This window comes from Microtus oregoni, unplaced genomic scaffold (assembly GCF_018167655.1).
Source record: "Microtus oregoni isolate MIOR12 unplaced genomic scaffold, Mior012 000015F_ref0000493, whole genome shotgun sequence".
In the NCBI taxonomy this organism is placed as follows: domain Eukaryota; kingdom Metazoa; phylum Chordata; class Mammalia; order Rodentia; family Cricetidae; genus Microtus; species Microtus oregoni.
This window is the reverse complement of record NW_024543074.1, coordinates 9,048,237-9,072,302: the sequence shown is the minus strand read 5'-3', so window position 1 is coordinate 9,072,302 and position 24,066 is coordinate 9,048,237. Positions and strand designations below refer to the sequence as shown.

The 24,066-nt window shown below is 42.8% G+C and overlaps 1 protein-coding gene across 1 annotated transcript in view; it reads right to left on the bottom strand.

Moving 5' to 3' along the window:
• The window catches only part of Ankfn1 (ankyrin repeat and fibronectin type III domain containing 1), a 148,688-nt gene that overhangs the window by 103,218 nt on the left and 21,404 nt on the right, over positions 1-24,066 (bottom strand). Inside the window, exons 4-5 of the mRNA XM_041665598.1 lie at positions 13,932-14,126; positions 12,493-12,606 (exon numbers count right to left, since the gene is read on the bottom strand). Of these exons, the coding sequence (XP_041521532.1) occupies positions 12,493-12,606; positions 13,932-14,126 (309 nt within the window). The remainder of the gene's footprint in view (positions 1-12,492; positions 12,607-13,931; positions 14,127-24,066) is intronic.

Here is a 24,066-nt window from a genome sequence, read left to right as displayed (position 1 = left end):
CGTGTGTGCCTCTAGGTGACCCAGTTTAAGTGGCAGATGTGCTTTGTCCAGGATTGGCTGGGCTTGGGTTAGCATGAGCTCATGATTTCTGAGCATTGAGACTGGGTTACATACAAGCAACCAGGAGACTGGGATCAAGACGCTGTGCACGCATCCATGCCTCACTACTCTTTTGCTCTCCAGATCCATTAAAAGGCAAACACGGCACCTTAAACCAACTCTGTTGGCTGGAAGACAGGCAGCAGAGCCACACACTCCCCCGCCTCATGACATGACCTCCTGGCAACTGCAGTGTGTTTTCTATCTCAAGTGTTACATAGATGAAATGGTGACATGTGCGGGTCCTTTAGGGTTGCCTTTTCTGCTCAGCACGACATTCTGAAGGCTCATCCAGTTTGTTGCTTTTACAAATACCTTGACTTTCCTTCCCGAGGTCATGCTCATGGCAAGAATGGGCCACGGTTTGTTCAGCTATCACTATTGAAGTACAACTGGTTTATTTCCAGGTCTTGGCTCTCATTTATAAAACTGCTATAAACATTTTGGGAAGGATTTTTATAGGGGTAGAAGCTCTTGTTTTACTGGAATAAGCGTTCAGTAGTACAAGCACCAGGCTCTTTGGGAGTTACGTGTTTAACTTTCAAAGACGTGATCTCGCTGCTTCCCAGAGTGGTACTACCACTTTGCATCCCCACTAGAAGTGTTTGAAGGTGCCATTTTCTCCAAATGCATTTCTTCCTCTTAAGCATTTGGCATCATGACTGCAGAGGTTTTTAACACTGTGATAGGTGTGTGCTGATCTGCTGTGGTTTTCATTTGGTACATATTACAACAGAAGCAGAGAGTATGCTGGGAGAGAGAAATAAATACTGCTTGTGGGAAAGGGGGCACTAGTCCAAAAGGATTATCTGAAAGGAATTGAGAATACAATGGGGAGGACCGTAAGAAATGCAACAGAAAGGTCAGGGGTTTGGAGAGAATTTAGAGGCAAAGTAAAGAGTTTCATGTGACTTTGCAAGGTCAACAATGTCTGTGTCCAGAGTGGTGCAGGCCTTTGCTGCCATTAAAAACAGAAATGTAACTGATTGGGAGAATAGGGGCATTCTGGTGAGTGTGGTTCTTATGGGTGAGTCCAATTCTTTTGTCCCAGTTCTAATTGGGTAAACAAGGGCAGATAACGAATCCGGAAACAGATGTAGAAGCACGTGACCAGAGAGGTAACTCCCACAGCTGTGCAAGTTAAAGAGCAGCTGCTGCTGGGGAAACGATGGGGAAGATAAATGAAACAACTTCTTCTGGAAAGTATCCTATACATTTGATAAACATTGAAATTCCATTGTCATAGCATCTCCAAGGAGGGAATTTGAAAGGATATATAGAAAGAGATAAAGGGGCTGATGGGATGGCTTTGGGGGTAGTCTGCCAAGCCTGATGACCTACGTTTGATGATTCCCAGTAACCACACAGTGGACAGGGAGAACTGTCTCCTGCAAGTTGTTCTCTGCCCTCCACATACATAGCACAGTACACACACAGCACAGCATTCTTGCGCATGCCCACCAACACCCACACCCACAAACACCCCTCACACACACAAAGTAAGAGACTCTCAGACTTAAGAATGAACGTTTTGCAAGAGACTAATGTAGTTCACTTGTCACTGAGAGGAGGGGAAAGTGGCTGAGAAGAGATGCAGAAAGCACCCTTTACTACCAAGTGGAAACTGAGGCCATGGTGTGAAGTGAGACAGAGTAACTTCTTTCCGAGATCAGAGGTGAGAAAGTTCTTTCCTCATCCTCGGCTGAGTTGGTGCACTGTTTTCAGACATCATGAATGACATGCATAGAACTTGTTAGCCACCTGTGAGAATTTTAAGATTCCCCAAATGTTAGAACAGTCTACGATTTAAACATCTTTTTTTATTTTTTAAAAATTTAATATTGTATATTTTGATCATATTCTTTGCCCTACCTCAACTCCTCCTTGATCCTTTCCCACTCTCTACCCACTAACTTTATTTTTTTCCTCTCTTTAAAAGAACTAAAACACACAAAAAAAACACTTCAGAAACATGGAGACTGCTTTGCATTGGCCAACTACTCATGAGCATGAGGTTTGACCTGGAGTTTCAAATAGCTTCTTGGTTAGGGGTGGGACTTTGTCCTCTTCTCTGTGCTGGAGCTTGGTCTGGCTTGTACTTGTATGGGTCTTGTGCATGGGACCACAGTCTTTGTATGTGCATCTGCCTCATTGTGTCTGAAAACCGCTCCCCCCCCCTTAGAGCTGTCTATCTTTTCTAGCTCTTAGAAGTCTTTCTGCTTCCTTTCCAATATAGATCTCTGAGTCTTAAGGCAAGGGGTGTGATAAAGACATCCTGTTTAACGCTGAGTGCTCCGAAGTCCCTCACTCTCTGTGCATTGTCCCGTTGTAGGCTTCTGTGCTAATGACTACCTACTGTAAGAAGTTTTCTCATGAGGTTTAAGTGATGTATTAATCTATGTGTATAGCACTATGTCTTCAGGAATAATATTATTGCTCTGCTCAGTTATCAGAATAATAAGTACTTTATTCCCTGAGGCCCACAACCTAGCCTATGAACAGGATCAGATATGGATTCCATCTCATGAAGCAGGCTTAACTCTAGTTAAAAACAATACCACTCTTGGGAATATACCCAAGAGATGCCCTATCATACAACAAAAGTATATGCTCAACTATGTTCATAGCAGCATTGTTTGTAATAGCCAGAACCTGGAAACAACCTAGATGCCCTTCAGTGGAAGAATGGATGAAGAAAGTATGGAACATATACATATTAGAGTACTACTCAGCAGTAAAAAACAATGACTTCTTGAATTTTGCATGCAAATGGAGGAAATAGAAAACACTATCCTGAGTGAGGTAAGCCAGACCCAAAAAGAGGAACATGGGATGTACTCACTCATATTTGGTTTCTAGCCATAAATAAAGGACATTGAGCCTATAATTCGTGATCCTAGAGAAACTAAATAAGAAGGTGAACCCAAAGAAAAACATATAGGCACCCTCCTGAATATTAACCTTCATCGGGCGATGAAAGGAGACAGAGACAGAGACCCAAATTGGAACACCAGACTGAAATCCTAAGGTCCAAATCAGGAGCAGAAGGAGAGAGAGCACGAGCAAGGAACTCAGAACTGCGAGGGGTGCACCCACATACTGAGACATTGGGGATGTTCTATCAGGAATTCACCAAGGCCAGCTGGCCTGGGTCTGAAAAAGCATGGGATAAAACCGGACGCACTGAACATAGTGGACAATGAATGAGGACTGCTGAGAAGTCAAGAACAAGGACACTGGGTTTTGATCCTACTGCACGTACTGGCTTTGTGGGAGCCTAGGCTGTTTGGATGCTCACCTTACTAGACCTGGAAGGAGGTGGGTGGTCCTTGGACTTCCCACAGGGCAGGGAACCTGGTCTGCTCTTTGGGCTGATGAGGGAGGGAGACTTGATTGGGGGAGGGGGAGGGTTATGGGAGGCGGTGGAGGCAGAAATCTTTAATAAATAAATGAATAAATAAAAAAATAAAAAATAAAAACAACGCCAGTGTTTTCTGAGTGCTAAAAAAAGGTTGTCACTCTCATAGTATTTGTGCTGTGATTGCACCAATGACTATAGCTTGAGAGCAGGTTGCAATGGTAGCTCACAAGGTTCATAACTGGGTGAGATTGCTATTTACACTTCTTTTCTAGTAGTAAGGATAAGATCTTCCAGCAGTATGAATGCTAGTCAGTAGGGAAGAAATTTCTAGTTGAGTACCTGCTCAGTTTCTTCATGTTTTATGACGTAAGCATGTGATTTCTTTAACAATAGAAGCTTAATTGCCAGGCTATGGAGGGTAATAATAGAATTGGCAGTAGCCTATGATGTTTGGGGGAGTGGTCTATGGGACCCCTTTCACCCGTGGCTCAACAAGGTATAATCCATTCGTGGGTTTTCCTTGATTGTAGTATAAGATGTCTAGTTGAGGCATTGTCTTCTCCATTATATGGTAATTCCATTCAAATTCCCTTTTTTATATGTAGTAGGCTTTCATATGACTTCTCAAAGGCTTTTCAGTATTAGTTATCCCTCTTCATATTCCCTCTTTTACCCTGTTCCCCCTTCTTCTTCTCCACTCAATTATCCTATTCTGACTTTCGTTTTATCCATAGTCTATTTCTCCTTCCTTAGAAGATCCCTTCCTCCACTTCCATCCCTCACCCCGGTCCTGTTCTGGCTATCTAACCTCTGTGGATATTTTAAACGGAATTCACATATTAAAGCTTGAAAGATAACAGCCACATGCAAAAGCAAATGCAATGTTTATTTTTCTGGCTTGGGTTACCCCACCCAGGATGATTGTTGCTAGATTCATCCATTTACCTTCAAGATTTCATAATTCAGTATTTATTAATAGATGAATAATATTCCATTATGTAAATATACTGGGTTTTCATTGTCCATTTCTCAGTCCATGGGCATCTAGGTTGCTTCCAATTCCTGACGCTTATGAATAGAATAGCAGTGAACGCGGCTAGCAAAGTATCTCTGTAGTAGGATGTAGAGTCCTTTGGGTGTATCGCCAAGAGTGGTATAGCTGGATCTTAGGGTAGATCTGTTTTCAGCCTTTTGGGGGGGTACCTTTAAACTGATTTCCACAGTGTCTGTACCAGATTGCATTCCCACCAGCACTGAGTAAATGTTCCCTTCTCCCCTCTCCAGGATCATTTGATTCATCTTGGCCATTCTGACTGGAGTAAAGTGAAATCTGAAAGTAGTTTTAATTTGCATATCCTTGATAGCTAAGGATGTAGAATATTCTAAAGTGTTTCTCAGTCATTTGTATTTTGTCTTTTGAGACTGTGTTTAGTTCTCCACCCCAATTTTAATTGGGTTATTTGTTTTCTTGTTGTTCAGCTTTTTTGAGTTCTTTGCATATTCTAGATACTAACCCTCTGTCCTATGGATAATAGGTAGCAATTCCCCCATTCTGTAGGCTGCCTTTCTGCTCAGATGATGGTGTCCTTTGCTGTACAGAAGCTTTTCGGCTTCATGAGGACCCTTATTTGTAGGTGACAGGACTTTATATATAAAAGACCCCAAAGACTCAATCAGAAAACTTCCACAGTTGATAAATACTTCCAGAAAAAAATATCAGGCTAAAATTAACACACAGAAATCACGAGCCTTCCTGCATACAAATGACAAACTTACTAAGAAAGAATCCAGGAAAACAACACTTGGCAAAGTAGACTTAAGAAAAATAAAAGTAGCTTAGAATAATCTAGCCGAGCAAGTGAAAGACTTGTATAATAAAATCTTTAAGAGACTGAAGAAAGAAATTGAAGAGACATCAGAAGATGAAAAGATCACTCATGCTTTTCGGTTGATAGGATTAATATTGTGAAAATGGCCATTTTATGAAAAGCAATCTACAGATTCAGTGCAAACCCCTCTAGAATTCCAACATAGTTCTTTATAAATTACAATAAAATTCTTTAATATCATATGGAAACACAAAATCTTACAATAATTAAAATAATCTGGAATATCAAAGAACTCTTGGAAAAGTATCACAAGCCCAGATTTTAAGTTGTCTTATAGAGCTACAGTAATGAGATCAATTGGCATTGGTGCAAAACCACACATTGATCAATAGATACAGACATAATTCTCCAGATACCTGGGTTGTGACAAAAAGCCAAAAGTACACACTGGAGAAAGCACAGCTTTCTTAACAAATGGTGCTGATCAAATTGGAGCTCTGCATTGTAGAAGAGTGAAAATAGATCCACATTTATTACCCTGTAAAAAACTCAACTCCAAATGGATCAAGGACCTCAACGTAAGACCAGATACCCTGAATCTGATAGCAGAGAAAGTGGGGAATAGGCTTGAACTCACTGGCACAGGAAAGGACTTTCTAAACAAGACCCCAATAATGCAGGCATTAAAAAAAATCTTAATAAAATCAAAAGCAAGTAAATTAAGTTTTCAAATTAAGAAAAAAACTAATCTAATAATAAAACTAAAAACAGAAAAATAGGGCTGCAGAGATGGCTCAGTGGATAAAGGACTTGCTACATAACCCTGAGGAGCAGAGTTGAGATTCCTAGAGCCCACATTAAAGGCAGGTTGATGTGGTCCCAGCCCTAGAAAGTTGAGCTAGGGAACTCCAAGGGCAAGCTGACTTGCTGGACTAGCTGACTACAGAGCTCCAGGCTCAGCAAGAGACCCTGAGCAGTAAAATAAAATGGCGAGCAATCAAGAAAAACACTTGACTCAGCCTCTGGCCTCCTACACATGTCCCTCCACAACACATCCATGTGGACACGCATATATACTTGCACATCACACACACATACAAGAAAAGAAGGAAGATGTGAACATTAAATTTTCTCATCTATAAAATGAGAAAACGGGCTAGAGAGACGGCTCCGCAGTGAAGAATAATTGCTACTCTTGCTGAGGACCCAGGTTTAATTCTCGGCACACACACCCAGTAGTTCACAACTGCATGGGGGTAACTCCACTGCATGGGGACTCAATGCTCGCTTCTAGTCTCTGAGGAAACCCAACACGTGTGGTGCACACACGGATGAACACGCACACATACATATGCATGTAATAATAAATACAGTCTTAAAAATGAGAAACAGGTTTTAAGTATTGTGCCAAAGGTCAAACTTGACTAGTAAGTAGTTCTTGGATTTCCAAGTCAAGTGCATCTGACCCTGGGAGTGTGGCCATCATCTTTGGCATCTCTCCCTCTAGAGAAAGCATACAAAACTCAATGACATGAAAACTTGTGGGCCTTGATTTATGATGAAGAGACATATTCCACAAACAGGAGTGACTATTGTCTCTCGGTTGTGCAAGCATCAGGAAAATTAGCATGATCATATTGTAGCCCAGAGCAAGCATTGATCAGTTTTCATAATCAAAACTTTTCTAATAAAAGTTATAATTTAAAAATATGCTAATAAAATAGAAAATAACAAAACCTCAATGTTATGGCTTAAGAAACCAATCAACCAACAAACAACAAATAAAACAGCCAAATTCAATTTTTCTAAGAGAAAAGGCAAGAGTGCATCTACTTAAAAATTGTTTATTTTATGTGCATGGATGTTTTGCCTGCATGTGTATCTATGCGCCACATGAGTGCAGTGTGCATAGACAAGAAGAGGGTGTCAGATACCTTGGGTCTGGAGTTACAGATGGTTGTGAGCCGTCACGTGATGCTGGGAATGAACCTGTGTCCTCTTGAAGAGCAGCTTGTGCTCTTAACCACTAAGCCATCTCTCTGGCACTGGAAACACATACTCTTTGAAAAATAAAGTGTCTAAAACAACAGAAGCTTAAAATAACACAATTGTATTTGTGGAACTCTGTGTCACTGCTTTTACTCCAGATGAAGTCAGTGATTTAGGAAACGAATAGGAAAACTAAAGCATAATTAGCATCTCTTTCTTATGCAAACTGGAAGTGAATTAAAACTTTGTTAATTTGATCAAGAGAGACTACCAGAAACCTCTCAGTTGGTAGCATGCTGAATGGTAAACTATTAGCTATGATTTGTCCAAAGCAGAGACAAGAGAAAAATAATCAGTGCTCCCTATCTAGTATGTAGGGAACTAGAATTGATGCTCCTCAATCATGGGAGATTAAAAACCAAAAAGGAAAACACTAGGAAGGAAGAGACAAAATTATAATTCTGGAAGATTTTTATAGGGAAAAATCTTATGAGATGTCAGGCAAGGTACTGAAAAAGAGAAGCTGATAGAGATTCTAGAAATGCTGCTCAATAAAAGTTTTAAACATTGGCATTACTGATAACCACTTAGAGAAAAATCTTTTAATTTAGTTTAATTTATTTATTTACTTACTAACTTATTTACTTATTTATTTATTTTTGAGACAGTGTTTCTCTGTGTAGCTTTGGTGCCTGGCCTGGAACTTACTCTGTAGACCAGGCAAGCCTCAAACTCACAAGATCTGCCTGCCTCTGCCTCCCGAGTGCTGGGATTAAAGGCGTGCGCCACCACTTGGCTAAGAAACTCTTGAAAAATAAAGTTGACTCATAATAGTCACAAACATTCTGAAACATACTGGGCATGGAATCCAGCAGGGTGCATAGAAGACCCATGGAAAGAAAAAGGCTATGCTATCCTGAACACACGCTAACCCAACCTAATTAAGAGAACAGGCTCATAGGTAAGACGTCTCTCCATATTAGGAATACAATGTAAGCCCGGAAAGAGTTTTAAAAACTGAATTTGACAAGCCAATTCTAAAATTCATTTGGAAGAGAAAATGTATATAACAACAAAGGCTTTTTGAAATTTATTTCCGGGGGGGGGGACTTTCCCTATTAAAATAAGCTATAAAGTTACGTGGTGGTAGTAGATAAAACAGACCAATGGTAGTGTCTATAAATAGACAGAGTCTCCTTCTAGTTAGCCATTCTAGAAAAAATAGCTGAGATAGGTAAGATAGAGGCATATATGAATACTAAGACTGTAACCTGGCATACTATAAAAAGTTTACAAAAACAACCCATGGGACTGTATCAGCATGTAAAGACTTTTGCTACTGAGCCTCACAACCTAAGTATGACCCCTGGGAAAAAATAAATATAGGTTTAAAAGAAACCTCAACAACCTATGTCCATCAGTAGGAGAAAAGCTACACTCCTATCTATGGCCTAAAAGTACTATCCAACTGTTACACAAATGAAGAAGACCCAACTACATCAGCCTAGGAAGAAATATAGTATTTTCAGTGAGAACTGAAAGATTATCACTAAGTCGGATGAAGCATCTAGTTGTAGGCTCAGGTAAATGGCGAGTTATGGTTTGGATCTTAAAGACCCCCCAGGGTTCATGTTCTAAATAACTGATCACCAGCCCGTGGTGCTAGTGGGAAGTGGTGGAGCCGCTAGGAGATGAAAGCAGCATTGCAGGGGAAAGGGTGATGGAAATTTAGGAGTGGATGGACCCTTTAGGGGGTGAGAGGAAACACTTGCTTTGTCAAAGCAATGTGACTCAATGAAGAGCAGCCAAGCAATTCAATGATGAGAATCAGACATTAGGATTTTTTTTCCCTTGTGCTAAAGACTGAACTCAGAACCTTGTGCATCCCAGGCAAGCATGCTCCACTGAGCTGTAGCCACGCCCCTTGTTTTTTTTTTTTTTTTTTTTTTTTTTGAGACAAGGTCTCACTGTACACCGAAGACTGGCCTTGAACTCACTGTGCAGCCCAGGCTGGTTTTGAAAGCTGGATGCTCCTGCCTTTATCCCCTGAGTGCTAGGATTACAGGAGTGTATCAGCCTAGGGCTGTGGTTTTGAGTTTGTCAGGACAGAGGATGAGAAGAGGGGCAGGGAAGAACATAGCTTTAGAAGTACAGTGGTGCTTACACATTGGAGAGCCTAATGCAGCATCTTGTAATTACCAAGCCACAAGGTGTCACTCACTGCTTCTAGTCGAGAAAGAATCAGAGAGAGAGAGAGAGGGAGGGAGGGAGGGAGGGAGGGAGGGAGGGAGGACAGAGGACAGAGGTTGTACTGCACCTGTTACATGATATAGTCTCTCATCTATATGGCTCAGTTCCCTCATCCCAGCCAGGCAAGGAGCAGCAAAATCATTTTGAAAACGCATTCTGTTTGGGCCTGCAGAAAAACAACATGCAATCTCCAGACAAGGATTTCAGGCAGGTTATCCAAGGATATGAGGAGGAAGATGTGGAACAGTGTTCTGGCAATGGTCCAACGCATCAGCGCACCTGAGACCACTCTAGCTGCTCTTTGTAAAACCACGGAGATTGTTAAGATGAGACAGAAAGATGCAAAGACTGCATCGGAGGAAGAAACACCCAGAATCAGCCCCAGTTAACTGTAGCTGGGGAGAATGCAGACAGTGGAAACCAGAGGCTTTCCCTGAGAACCATTTTCCTGCCTTCTAAGCTGTAATGGACACCTTTAATCTCCCACATTGAGATGGCAATTGGCCTGGTGCATGACTCTGCAGTCTTAAAAAAAGACCCCCCAAAGAATTGCTCTACAGAAGACTTCTGCATAGACATAAGATTCCTCAAAACCATGCTGATGAATGTAAACAGATGGGCAACAGAAAGAGCCAGAGCCTGCCTCCCCACCCCCAATATACATTGGCTTAAGCATGGGGGGGGGGGACGTTTAGCTGTCAAGATATGCCTGAGGTTTCTAGAGTGTAGGGTGAATGAGGCCTTTTTGCCAAACCCCAAATACTGCAGGGTTAAGCTTTCCCCCATAAGCCATTAGATAATTGCCGTTTCATTCTGTGGATTTCTCAATTGTCTTGCCGCCGCCTTCTTCTTCTTCTTTTTTTAAAAGCAAACAAAATAATTATCTTTGTCTCAGGGTAATTTTCCTATTATTTCCACAATTAAATAATTACTTCAACCCCTGCATTAAAACATGCCCATCTGTCTCTGTGGACACAGTGGACTGCCAGCTGCTTTAAATAACCCTTCAGAGCGGTCGGGTTAAGGGCTCCATTTGTGTCCCCAGAAATTAGCATAAGGAAGCCAGCTTCCCCATGCAGCAGACAATTCTGTTTATAATACTTAATTAATCCGTTCCAGTTACTCTGAGCACTCACTTGCAAACTTTCTTTTCCTCCTCACCCAAAGGCTTCCCAAGAGAAGAGTTAAAGATGTGAGCACTGGCAGAATTTGGTGGGGTTTTGGTGAAGTAGGAAAGAGCTGGGTAAATTAGCTCCTGATAGCTCACTAATCGTACCTGAGAAGGACATGTCAAGTTGGGCAGCATTGATGAAACATTCCATCAAAATCCCATACTCAAGAGAGGTAGCGGTAAGAAGTAGGCGTTGCCCATGTCTAACCCTGTCTGCCAACCCTGGCTCTGAAGGTCAGTCTGGGCAGGTGAGATGACGAAAGGGAAGGCAAAGAGAAGCATGGACTATTTCAAAGGAGTAGCACCAGGAAGCCATCCCGAGGGGCTTCATCTATGCACAGTTTCTGGTGGTCTAAGATTGCCTTCTCTCTGACACAGAAAACCCAGTTCACCAAGTCCATCCATTGTAATCTCTCACCTCAGATATTACAAATGGAGTGAACAGACCCGGGACAGTTCCAAGCACCCAGAAAGCTACCACGTCTACAGAGCTGTACAGAATGCTCTTGAGAAGAAGAAAGGGAGGCATGTAACCGAGGTTAGCAGTTTCACAGGTAGAGGGCATGGTAGAGACTCACCATTTCCTGTGAATCAGCACCCTGGAGAAGGTATAGAGAGCTTTATCAGGGCCGGTCCCCATGTTCACGTGAATCAGAAAATTGATTGACTACCTTTCCTTTCCTACAGTCTAGAGTGGGCAGAATGCAGTGACTCAGGCTCTTTCGTGAGCCCCTAAGAAAACTCTATAATCTGTCATTCCTGGTGTGTGTGAGGATAAATATGCTTCGTGACACAGCTGTGATGAGCAAGCCGAGACAGAGGCTCCGACAGTACTTAACTCATAGCGGGTGCTGTGCGTGGAGCTAACTGGCTTCATGATATCCTGTCACATCCTCCTCCCTGGTCCCCTCCTGTCCTTCACCAGTGCTGCTGCTGGAGCTGGCTCAGGCTGTCATGCCCTTGCCTTTGAACAGCTCTTGTATTTTTCTTTTTTAAATTCAGACTCCCTCTCTGTCTCCCCCAGCCCATCGTACACACGATCAGCACTTCAGAATCGACTTGTGAGCTTGTCCCTATTGTATCCAATAGTTCTCCACAGTTTATCACATGGAGTTTTAACTCCCTGGCTTCTGCTTCTATTTCAATTCCTCTCCACGTTCTCCTGCTCCAGAGGAACCAAGCTATTATTTGCTACTCCCACTGTGGTTTTCCTCCTCTAATTGTTCCAGTACTCCTTTGCACTGACAGCTGTATTCATTGTTCTTTCCATGTAGAAATTAGGTTGTGCCCAATATCTCCCTTCAGCCTCTATCTGTCCTTCAAAGCTGGGTCTGAAGGCTACCTCCATCTTGGGGGTTTTCCTGACCATGCTCCCATCATCATCTTTTCTTGTCCCCGTGAATGTCAGTGGGGACATAGAGGTCCGTTCCAATGTTTCCTGCTCCCCGCTATTGACCCCCCACAGTTCAGCCTTTTTGCTCCTCAGATCAGCTGTTTTTCTTATGACCATTATCACCGCCCTATGCTCTGTAGAACAGGTGTGCTGCAGACATGAACGAGACGTTCAGTGAGGGAATGGCCACCCGGTCCTGTTCAATATACCTGTGACTCATTCTCAGTCACCTCCCTGAACCTTTACAATGATGTGCAGGGCTCTATGTTGACTTCAAAAGCAAAGGGGATAAAAACAACCTCACTAGTGCGGAACCAGACACACAAAGCGCACCATCCATCCCCACGCCCCAGATCCCTTTCCAGGAAGGCGCAGGGAGAGAAGACAGGGAATGCAGTACCTTTGTACCTGGTCACTACAGCTGCATTGACACTGAGGGGCTCCTGGAAGCTGACGGTGAGGGATGTGCTGCTGGTTACCAGGAGACAGACATTGGCTGGCACCTCAGGGGCTCCTGACAGAGAAGGAAAATCATCAGAGTCTTAGCTTCTCAGATCCTTTCCAAACACACTCCTGCCTCTTCATGGGACGGTGGGAGCAGACACTTTGCAGATGCTGGTTTGCACAGCCCACTTGCCTTTCCTTGTGAACATTTTCCTTAAAAGGCTCAGTGCGTGCATGCATGCATGCATGCGCAAGTGTGTGTGCATCGGCATGACCCAGAGGAGGATGTAGTGTATCTTGCTAGAGCACCCTCCACTTTATTCCCTTGAGACAGGGTCTGTCATTGAATATGGAGCTAGACTGGCAGCCAGCAAGCCCAGTGATCCTCCTGCCCTCCACTCTCAACACAGTGCTGGACTTGTGGTGTGGTCATGCCTGGAGTATTTCATGAGTGCCAGGGGTTCAAACTCAGGTCTTTTTGCTTGCACAACGAACGCTCTCACCCATGGAGCCGTCATCACAACCCCTGTATTTGGCATTTAATCATCTTCCAGAGTCGGCTCATTTGCTTGGACATTCTCCGAGGCAGGGGCTTTTAAATGATAGAACTGACTTTTTTCTTTGTATTTGGAATTTCAACTCCGATTCTTTTAGTTGTTTAAATAAAATCCTTTAGAATGAGAGAAGGGCTTAGCAAGTATTTGAGTTGGACATTTTCGTCCTAATGAAATCTTCCAGAATAAAAAAAAAATTCTTATAGAATGAGAGTTTAGTGGTTCACAAACATCTGGGCTGGATATGTTCTCACATCAGGGGCTTCACTCAGCAGCAAATTTTGCACTGCCAGTAAGCACTAACCTGGACTGTCTTAACCAAGCCAAAAGAACTGGAAGAAAGAATGGAAAGGCAGACAAAAGCATAATTCATGGGCCAGCTGACCATCTTTCTCTGTTGTATTAAGTTCAGTTTATAGCTCTCTCTAAAAAAAAAAAATACAGTAGAGAGTTGAAAACACTTTAAGCTTGAAGTTGAAGCAGAAGCTGGACAAATAGGCAAATAAATATTTTTCCAGCTCCATATCCCAAAATATAGCCACATCAGACCATCGGGCCATTAGGCACTAGGGCGTAGCTGGTGGGAAGTGCTAGATGAGCCGAGATGTGGTGGAGGGAGGCCAGAAGCACCCAGGGCTCAGGGCTGTGGCCAGGGAACCAATTGGGAGCCAGAAAATTAAGCAAGACAAAAGCCCTTTTACAGCCTCCCAGAGTTCTTGCCCCAAAGAGGCTGACAGCAGCCATCTACGACTGGAGAGTTGAGAAATGGGTAAAAGGCCTGGCTGTCTCTAACCAAAGCTCAGCCTTGTCACGTGCCTCCATCCTCTGCGCGCATACTCACTGGCGTGCTCGAAGCCGGTCTTCATGCGTCGGTAGAGCCGGGACCTCCACTCCCAAGCCTTCAGCTGCTTCTCCTTCTCGGTGTTGTCCAGAGTAAAGCCTTCATTCTCCACCTGGGCAGACAGCTCACTCACTCTGTCCTGGGCCTCCTGGACTAGTGTGTTGAGGTGCATGGCTCGGCTTTCTCGGCTGACGACTGGGAAGAAAGAGACAATATGACAGTCCTTAGGAATCGTGGTTGCTTTAGGCTGTCTGCGTATCTCTGCCTTTGAAAAACTCTGGAGAACGTGGGCTCTGTGTTTCTTATCAACTATCTTACGATAAGGCCTAACACTGACATTCACTGTTTAGTGGTCAATTCAGCAAATGAAGACATTCCCAAAGCTCTTCGGCCATTTTGTCACATGCTTCCCAGGGAACTCCTTCGGCATAACCAATTATGATTGTGTTGATAACATTTGGAGGGAGGGACACACACACACACACACACACACGGGAGCAGAGGCCCCATCAGGTCAAGATGGAACAAATAACATTCTACCAAAGTTGATTTTTAAAGAGAAAATATTTGGTAGGATCTAGCTTAAATTTTCTGCCCTTGTCACATTCTTATCAGCCTAGAGAAAACTTTGCATGCATGTCTTAGGATTCTTTTAGTATTTACCAATTTCTACATTGCTAATGAAGCATCTCAAGCTGGTGCCACAGTTGAGCTAGGGAGTTTCAATGGCTGGACCCTACACTGATCTTCGACTGTGGTCTGGCTCCAGGAATGTACCTTCTCCAGAAATATCCATGCCCCAGAGAGCCAGACTTACTACAGCTTTGCCTTTGGATTGTACCAGTGCATCTTAAGCTCCACTTGGCTTCCATCATGTTGTTAACTCAGTCTTCCCTGTGTGGTCAGACGTATAGCAGGGGTAGAAATTGTCCATTCTTGGGCTGGCCTGTGGACTGCATCCTGTGGTCTTCTGCATGGGAGGGTCTGCTTAGGTGGTCACCTGTCACTTCTGAGGAGCCCCTCCCAACTGGTGGCAAGACAGGAGACAGCCTCCCTCTGGAAAGGTGGCTGAGGACCACAGGAACAGGGACATAAGCCAGCGGCAAGGTCTGCAGATGTGTTATTGGAATGTGCTCGCCACCCCCTGTGAGAATGTGTTTGACGCTCCCTGTGACCAAAACAATATTTCTTTCTGATGAGTGGGAAGCAAAACCCACCCATTTCATTCTTTATAATTAATGGGAAATATGATGAAGATAACTCAAGTGAAAATGTGTTAGGCGTATTTTGAAATGGAAATTAGGTGGTTGTCTATTCAGATACTCTGTGTTCATAAGCATGTCTGCGTTAATTACAGGAAATGAATACTAATTTATTATGGCCCCTGAGCACCATCAGTCTAAATTTATTTACAGATGAGGTCAATGAAAAATTAGTTGAGTCTCTCTTTTTTTTTTTCTTCTTCTTTTTCTTTTCTTCTTTCTTCTTCGAGCTGCTGCTCGGAACACCCGGGACTGTGTTCTGCTGCAGGTTTGGCACGGCTAATGAATGTTGTCGCAGCAGTCAATCATGTACTCGAAATGCTGTCACACTTCTTGTTTTAAAGCCTCAGTCATGAGCCATGACAGAAAAATAAACAAATAAATAGAAAGTTAAAAAAAAAAAACTCTTTGACTGAGCAGCTACGCTGTGCAGAATCCCCCAGGGAGGCTAACAGAGGCCAGAATAAATGATAATCTAAGTGCTGGGGATGTAGTGAGGCCATGACGGTCCATGAATAGGGAGGTCCGGGAGGAAAAAATGCACGCACACACACACACATCTCCATGCGCACACGCTCCAGTGGAAAAATTGGCAATATTAGTAGCCTCAAGGTGCAATTTCCTGGAGCTGTTAAGACTGACAAGGCAGTACTAAATGCTGTTAATTTAACTAACTTCAGATTAATGGTAGGGTCTGCTCCGACTGAAGCCCTCAAACACAGTCTCATTATAGGCTTGCTGGGAAGGCCCTAAATATAGGCATTGACAGTTTAAAACAAATTCGTATACATTTGTGTATTTTTAGACATAGGTTAGGCGTCAGAGCTGTGTCACACTTTTCAGGTTGATTAATTGACCCAGTAACTGCACCCTCTCCCCGCTGCCCCCTCCTCCTCCCACTCTAAATTAGAGAGAAAATGGAGGAATTGCCCTTGTTAAGTTACTCACTGGGCCTTTTATTGTAAACCTGGTGTTTGAATTGCACGCATGCGTCAACACTTGGGTGATAGGCACATGATTTATAAAAATAAATTTTTCTAATACTGCGAAATCCCCCCCTATTAATTTTTATATCCACAACAGTTATTATGGGTTGGCGTTCCAGGTGGCATTTCAGATGGACAGTTTCTCTCTCGAGGTCTGTGCGTGGCTCCCCTTCCCTGCCCCTGACACTTTTTCCTGCTTTCCCTGACAACATGGTTTACTTCTGCCCGCTCTGCTCCTCCAGGGCTTCAGTCCTTTTCCTCACCATAAGGCAGATTCGCCCTCTCTGAGTCTACCAGGAGGGCACCTTCAGCTTCTACAGTCAGGTGCCCGGTCCAAAGGGGCTACAACCCAGTGCTGTGCAAAATGGCATGGTTCTGCCACTGCAGGGTGCAGTGGTGCTGGTGGATGGGACAGGGACTGGAGGGCATCTCAGGAACCACTATCCTTCAGTGTCGCTGTTCTTTTAGAACACTGGATTCTCCTTGCAGAACTGAGTGAGAACATATTGTTTAGAAATGACAGATGTGTTGATTCTGGAGGCGAATAAAATCCTAAAAACCTGAAGATTTACATTTTTGAAAAAGAGAAAGTATTTTGAAATCTTTTTTCTTTCCAGATTCAGCCCCAGGTGTCCCTGAGACTGTACTCACTGGCCTCTGTTGTTACAGGCAATTGTGTGGACCAATCTCAAAGGCTGAACCTGTGTTCTCCAACCATCTCACCAGGCAAATCTTTATATTTTTTTCCTATGGATTTTTTTTAATAGCTTAATAAAACACCCCTTTGAAAGACTGTTTTTTTTTTTGCCACCAAACCAGCTGACTTATAAAACAGCCATGTTTCTGCCTATTATTAATGACCCATTTAACTGCCAATAGTAGCATCTGTCCAATGAGATAATCGACTTAACTGGGTAGATTTATTTAGGCAAAAGCAAGCGAATATGATGATTGTATCAAGCTGGGTAATTTGATCATGAGTGGATGTGTGATGGGGTAGGTTTTGGTACCTTTAAAATTGTTCTGGGGACCTTCTTTTGTTTGTTGTTTGACTTGAGGGTGGGAGCCTTTTTACTCTCTCTATTTTAAAGACGAAGAAGCGGGAATCCAGGCAAGCAGGATGATTTAGTCAGTCTTCTTAAACACCTTCAAGAACTCAGAGAACTCCTCTCCAAATCAAAGGGAATGTAAATCAACTTATGATTTACATATTGCAGTTTATATTCAGCTTATAATTGGCACCCTTGTTTTGGCTGTTTGATCGGAAATGGGGGCAGGGGTCATGCCTGTTTTCTGGTTGATTTTTCCTGGCCATCCTCTGCTCCCTGCCTTGGGTCTCCATTCCACTTTCATTTCTGCCTGCAGGCTGTTTTCTTGTGTCCTGACCTCTGCAAGTATTAGCTTTTTCTTTTTCCTAGCAGTTGGTCCCTTCTGCAGCCCAGCGACTGTCCCTCTGAGCAGCCATAGGCAGTACAATAGAGGGTCTGTGGGTGTGTGGCAAGTCGTCCGGCAGGGGCAAGACCACTTCACGGCTCCTGAGACAGGCTCCTGCTATTGTGGTGTTTAATTATCAACAGTATTTCTACCACCCAGTGCTTCAGAGTGGGAATTTGTTACAAGACCTGCCCAGCTAATTAACTATGGGATGGGGGGTGGGAGGTGGGGCAGGAACTTCGTGTTCAAAGAACACAATTAGGGTTACTGTTTAAATCTTGAGATAAATAGTGATGGGGCTGAATGGACTTTGTCTAGTGCTGGATTCTAGCTTAGGAACTGCAGATCCTTAGCCATTTCATTCTTTCACTCTTCCACCACAACTGCTGAAGGGGACCTGGTTGCAAAAAAGTTTGAAAATATGAATGAGGGCAGCATGCAGGGTAATTTGAAATTTTTTTAAAAATATTTAAAGTTTTATTTTTAGTCATGTTGTCTCTGTAGGCGCAGGATGCCTTGGAGTTGGAGATAAAGGCTGATGTGAGGCACTCAATGTTGGCACTAGGAACTCAGCTTAGGGCCTCATTTACTTTTCTCCATAGAGCCATCGTGCAAGCCCCTCATTTTAATTTACTTGAGGTTTTGAGGGAATAATTTATTTCATTTTCTTGCGAAAAATGAGTACATTTGCTTTTAATGGTGATAATGGATTTTTTTTGCAATTTACAACACATTTTTTTTATTGTTGCCATTTTCCTCTTTCTTATTGATGAGATAAATAAGGCTCCAGACAATCACTTCATCTCAGTGATAGGAAGGATCCTTATCCCAGCTTGTCTGCACCCCAAACTCTGAGCCATCTTTGCCTTGCAAAGCCATTGCTTGCAAAGAGAACTTCATTTATCCTCAAGCAGTGGAATTGGAAGCAGTGCCCTTGTCTTCGGCAGAAATATGCTTTGTAAATGGTTGTTTCCAAGAATGGAGGTAACCTTCGAAGGTACCTTGGGGGTACCTAGACATCATGCGGTATCCTTAAAAGATGTACGGTCCCAGAGAGATCCGTGTGTCCTTGTTTCTTAGCCTTTCTGAGCCTGAGGGTTGTAGCATGATTATCTTTACTTTACAGCTAATATCCACCTAGAAGTGAGTCCATGCCATGTTTGTTTTCCTGGGTCTGAGTTACCTCACTCAGGATGATTTTTTTCTTCCTCGTTCCAGTCATTTTTTTTTTTTGTAACAGCTGAATAATACTCCACTGTTTAGATGTCCATTTTCTTTTTGGTTGTGGGACATTTTGACATACTGCACATTTTCAAACAAAACATGATGGACAGTCACATGAGCACTGGCCCACACATCACTGCTGCTCCCCCATTCCACATTTGACTGCCTCTCTTGCAACTGACACGGTCCCACATCTTCTAATTACATTCCTAGATCTCAGCCACCACAAATATGCACAGGTCACCTTTTTTACCTACATGGTGGCCTTAGTTAATGCCAGTAAATTTGGTTCCTCTGCCTTAGCTCTGGCTGTGTGCTTACTGCTGTGGCTGATGATCAGAAGCCAGATGTTGGGGGGCTGCACCCTCAGTAGAAAAAAAGGTCAACACACATCTTGGCTTCTGAATTCTTTGATTTGTCTGATGTGCTTAGCACATCAAACAAATTGTCTTCTGAAATAGTTTTGTATTTTGTCTCACTGTGTATATACCTGAAACTGTTTATCAAGTCAAATGTACTTTTAGTTGTTTTTTATTTTTTTTCAAAAAAAGGTGCATAGTTTTAGCCAGTCACTCCGCCATGTTGAACACAGGCTCTTACCTGAAAACTGGAACAACAATGGTGCTCACCTCACAAACCATGCTAAGTTAGTGATAATCTCCACACAGGTTTTTATTAATATTACTCCTATTGATTTTTAGAAGCACACACACACAAAAAAAAATAAACCCAAATTTGGTCTTATGTAATAGCTTGGTCTTTTTCCGCCAAAAAAAAAAATAATCTCTTGTTCCAGATCTTTTTAAAAAAAAATGTCTATTCCAGCTACTTTTTAGAAACATAACACACTCATAAATGATGTCAAAGTGCATGCTATCTGTGATTTCAGAGGAGAAAGCGGGGTCACTTTGATATAAACCTTGCACTGAGAGCCAATATCCTCTGGGCAACGAAGAAAAGCAGTTCATAAGATTTATCTCTGTTGATCATAAGTGACAACCATCCAACAATTCTGCAGTGAACTTGGTTTAAGGTAGTGATGCCAAGAGGTGTAAGGCACAGGCATTTTAGTGATTAAACATATGACATTAAAGAAACCCTTACCGTCAAGACACTTGGCATTCAGGTCCAATCTGCTTGGCTTGTTGAAATCCAGAACTCAAAGTCCACTTTGGCTTCTTTTGGGTCTCCAGCTGTGACGTCTCTAAGACTCCAGTTGCAAAGGTTGCAGAGACCCAGAGATGTCTCGTTTTAACTGCGGCAGGGCTTTCTTCTCCTAGGGCCATCACACCTGGGCAGGGGCTCTACAGAGCCCCTGTTACACAAGCCAGGTAGCTGGTGAAGCCTTAAGGAGGCATCTTTCATGAGGGAGAGGCCAGAGCGCACTCAATTCAAGGGGAGAAAGCAAACGCTCCACGTTTTTGCCACTTTGCTTAGGGAATTCAGATCAGGTTTGAGTGGGATGACCACATCTTCTGAGGATGCTCTTCACTCTGTCTACAGCTGTAGAGTCCAAGCCATGTCAGGAAAATCTCCTCTCATTAACATTAAAAACAAATGAGGGGAGTTTAAAAATGTAGTGTAGCTAACTCAACATGTCTAAACTGTTATTGTTCCTACGCGCAACCTGTGGAAGACTAGGCATTTTATACTAAATGTTTTTGTACTAGACCTTTGAAAACCAGTATGGATTTCACCTTTCTCATGCTTTTTGATTTTGGGATACATATATTTTTAATAATAAATTTTGTTTTATTGTAAACTGGAAACTTTAAATGTTTGCATGAATAGGGTATGAGGTGGGTCTGTAATTTATTAATACAATGTAAAATCATGAGATTAATCTCATTAAAGCATACACTTCACTTGAGAGCTTTACTTTCGGTGATGATGACATTTAAAATGTACTGGCTTAGGAAAATATAAGTGCACAGTATCATTAACTATATGGGAGATGGATTGAAAGTACAGTCTTCTCTTGAACTGAGATCTTCTGGCCTCTGGCTATTATCTCCCCATGCCCTTCCATCCAGCCTCTGCAACCCCCATTTTTCTTCTCTGTTTCTGTGAGTCTGTGTTTTGGGGTTCCCTGCACAAATCAGATCAGATGGGATTTGTCTTTTCCGTGCCTGACTTAGGATAAGGCTCTCCAATTGCCTCCATGTGGTCACAAAGGGCAGAATTTCCTTTCTCATCGAGGCAAAGTGTCATTTCGTTGTGTGTCCATCCCACATTTCCCTCATCAGCCTAGCTGCTGAAGGACACCCAGGTTCCTTCCATAATTTGGCTGCTGCAAACGGCGCTACAGTGGCTATGGGAGCGTGGACGTCTGTTTGACAAACATTCCAGATCTTTGGGGTAAACACCCAGAAGCGGGGTTGTTGGATCATATGATAATACTATTTTTAGTGCTTTAGTAACAAACCCAGGACATCACATATGCTAAGCATGTGCTCTGCCAGTGGGCCACATCCTTAGACCTATTTATAGTTGTTAGAGGAAATGCCATATATTTTCCAAATTGTTTTGACCAGTTTCCATCCGCACCAAACAGCATAAAAGGTTCCCTTCTCACATCTTCACCGACACTTATGTTTTGTCTTTTCAGAAAAGCGGTTCTGACAAGTGTAAAATTATATCTTGCTGCTGCTTTTGACTTGCATCTCTCTAAGGCTGGTGGTGTTGAGTACTTCTCCACAGTGCTGTTGGTCATTGGGCATCTTCTTTTGAGTCTGTCTGCTCAGGAGTCTTGCCCATTTCTTAGCTGAGTTTTCATTTGATTTCCTTCTGTATTTTGGGCATTGACTCCCTCGTTAGATGCATGTTTATAGATATCTTCCATCTCTGCTTGTTTCTTCTCCAAGTTTCATTAGTATCCATTGGCTTTTTAGTTTGATGTTACTGATTTTTGTTCTTACTCGTGCTTTTGGGGTCAAATCCAAAAAGTCATTGTCCAGACCAGCATCATGGAGTTTTCTCCCTTTGTTTTTATTTGCAACTTTGTAGTTTAGTCTCATACTTAGGACTTTAATGCATTTTTGTGCTGATCTATATGTGGTGTGGAGTAGGGGCCTGATTTCATTTTCACTTTGGGGGTATCCAACGCCACCTGCTAGGGAGGTCACTCTTTTTCCCTTGTAGATATATTCTTGGCATCCTTGTTAGCAGTCAGCAGGCTGTAGAGTGTGGGCTCATTGTGGAGATCTCCATTCTGGTCCATATTTTAAGAGACTGTGAGTGACACATGGCTAATAGTTTCTGTGTTGCACAGGGTAGTTCGTAGCACAGTTCTACAGTCTTCAAAAAGTGTGTGGTATTAGGGGTGCCAGCACACACAATCTTCAGTGCTGGTTCTGTCTAGTTTACCACAGAACCCATGTAGTGGATGCTAAACATTTAAATTCTTTTCCAGAAGCTCCTGGATTTTTTTCTTAGAATTATATTGAATGACAGTTCCTGGATTTTTTTTTCTTAGAATTATATTGAATGACAGTATTGGGAGGTCAGGGGGTGTTTATAGCATGCCAGGGTACAAGCGAAGGACTTGAAAGGTACTAGTCCACCGCATTCATAACTGTGCCACTTTCCTAGATTGACAGTATGGCAGCCAGTCTTCCAGGAGCATCCGTCTACCTCTGTCCTCTCCAGACGTCCCTCCACACACATGCTATGCAGGGGTGGTCACGATATCATGTCGCAGCTGAGATTAGGTGGCAAAGGACACTTGTTTCTGCCTTGCTTGATTTCTCTCACCTTCTAGAACCTTATCACTTAGGGACATCTACTGCAACATCATCATCTTGTCACATGGAGAGGCCCATGTAGCCAGGGATGCAGAGCTCGTGCCAGCTGTGGCCCTGAGTGAGCAATGAGAATGTAACTCCATTCAACTGCAAGGTGATAGCCGTTGGAGGGATGCCCTGAACGTCCATTTCAGATAAATCCAGCCCCACATGTCTAACCCATAGATACTTAGATAAATGTCATTGTTTGCTAAGTTTGGGGTGATTTAATACCTAGTGATATAGATAATAGCTAACACAAGATTATATCCATCTTACAGATAAAGAAACTGAGGCATAAAGAGGCTAAAGATTTTTCTTACAAAGTTTCAGATGTGGAATTTGAAACCGGGACTCCTTTAGTCCACAAATTTGATTTTTAGTTTGTGCTGAAGATTTGACTTAAAAGTACCATCTCCAGTAGTTATCTTTCACTGTGTGATGGTGTGTGTGGAATGGGGGAGAAGTATGAATTCCTTCTGGAGTGATAGCGGTGGGAATGTTGGAAATTCCAGATAGGAGCCTATGTACACAAAGGCATTGTTAACGGCAGTCAAAGACATTGTTAAATGTTATCTGTAATGCTTTAGGTTTTGCCAGAAAGAGCTTATTCTATGTGGGGTACATCAAAAACTCAAAACAAAAGCTGACTCTCAAGGGAAGGAAATCCTGCCATCTGCAATAATGTGGATGAGCCTAGAGAAGCCAGAACACAGAAAGACCAAGTACATGATTCCATGTATATGTGAGCCTTTGAATGTCCAAATCATGGAACCAGAGAATAGAAGGTGGGTCGCCAGGCACCGGAGACTGGGAGAGGTGGATCGAAGGCTGTTAACTTTCAGTTAGAAGCTTAACAAGCTCTGGGGATCTCACGTACAACATGAAGATGTTGAGTGTGATAATTAATTTGATTATGGTAATTATTCCTCAGTGCATACAAATATCCAACTCTTCTGCTTTTGAAGATAATCACATTTTGCCTGTCAATCAGCTATTTGGAAATTAAGAGAAAGAAGCAGTCATTGTTGAAGAGTGGGTGATTGAAACTGAGACCCAAGCCACCTGATAGTCATTATTTAGAAACATAAAATAGGGTCAAGCCACTTCATACTTGGTAGAAATCTTTGTCTTCATATGGAAATATGGATATTCAGATGTTGAACATGTAGTGATCAAGATTCAAAGTCTTCAAGCACCTCAAGTAGAGTGGACAAAGCAAAGTCCTTGTGGCAAGATAGTGTGGCATGCACAAGGGACAGAAGGGGACATACTGGAGGAGGCAAGCTTTGAAGAGCAGACTTGTAAGTCGGGGTGAGGATTTACACCCCTCTTTTAACGAGGCAGATAAGAGTATGTATCTCACTCATGAGATCCGTGCATGGCTCATTTCCCCATATTCTTTATGGCAGCAAACCTTTGTCCTTTGAGAGTGGCCCAGTCCGGG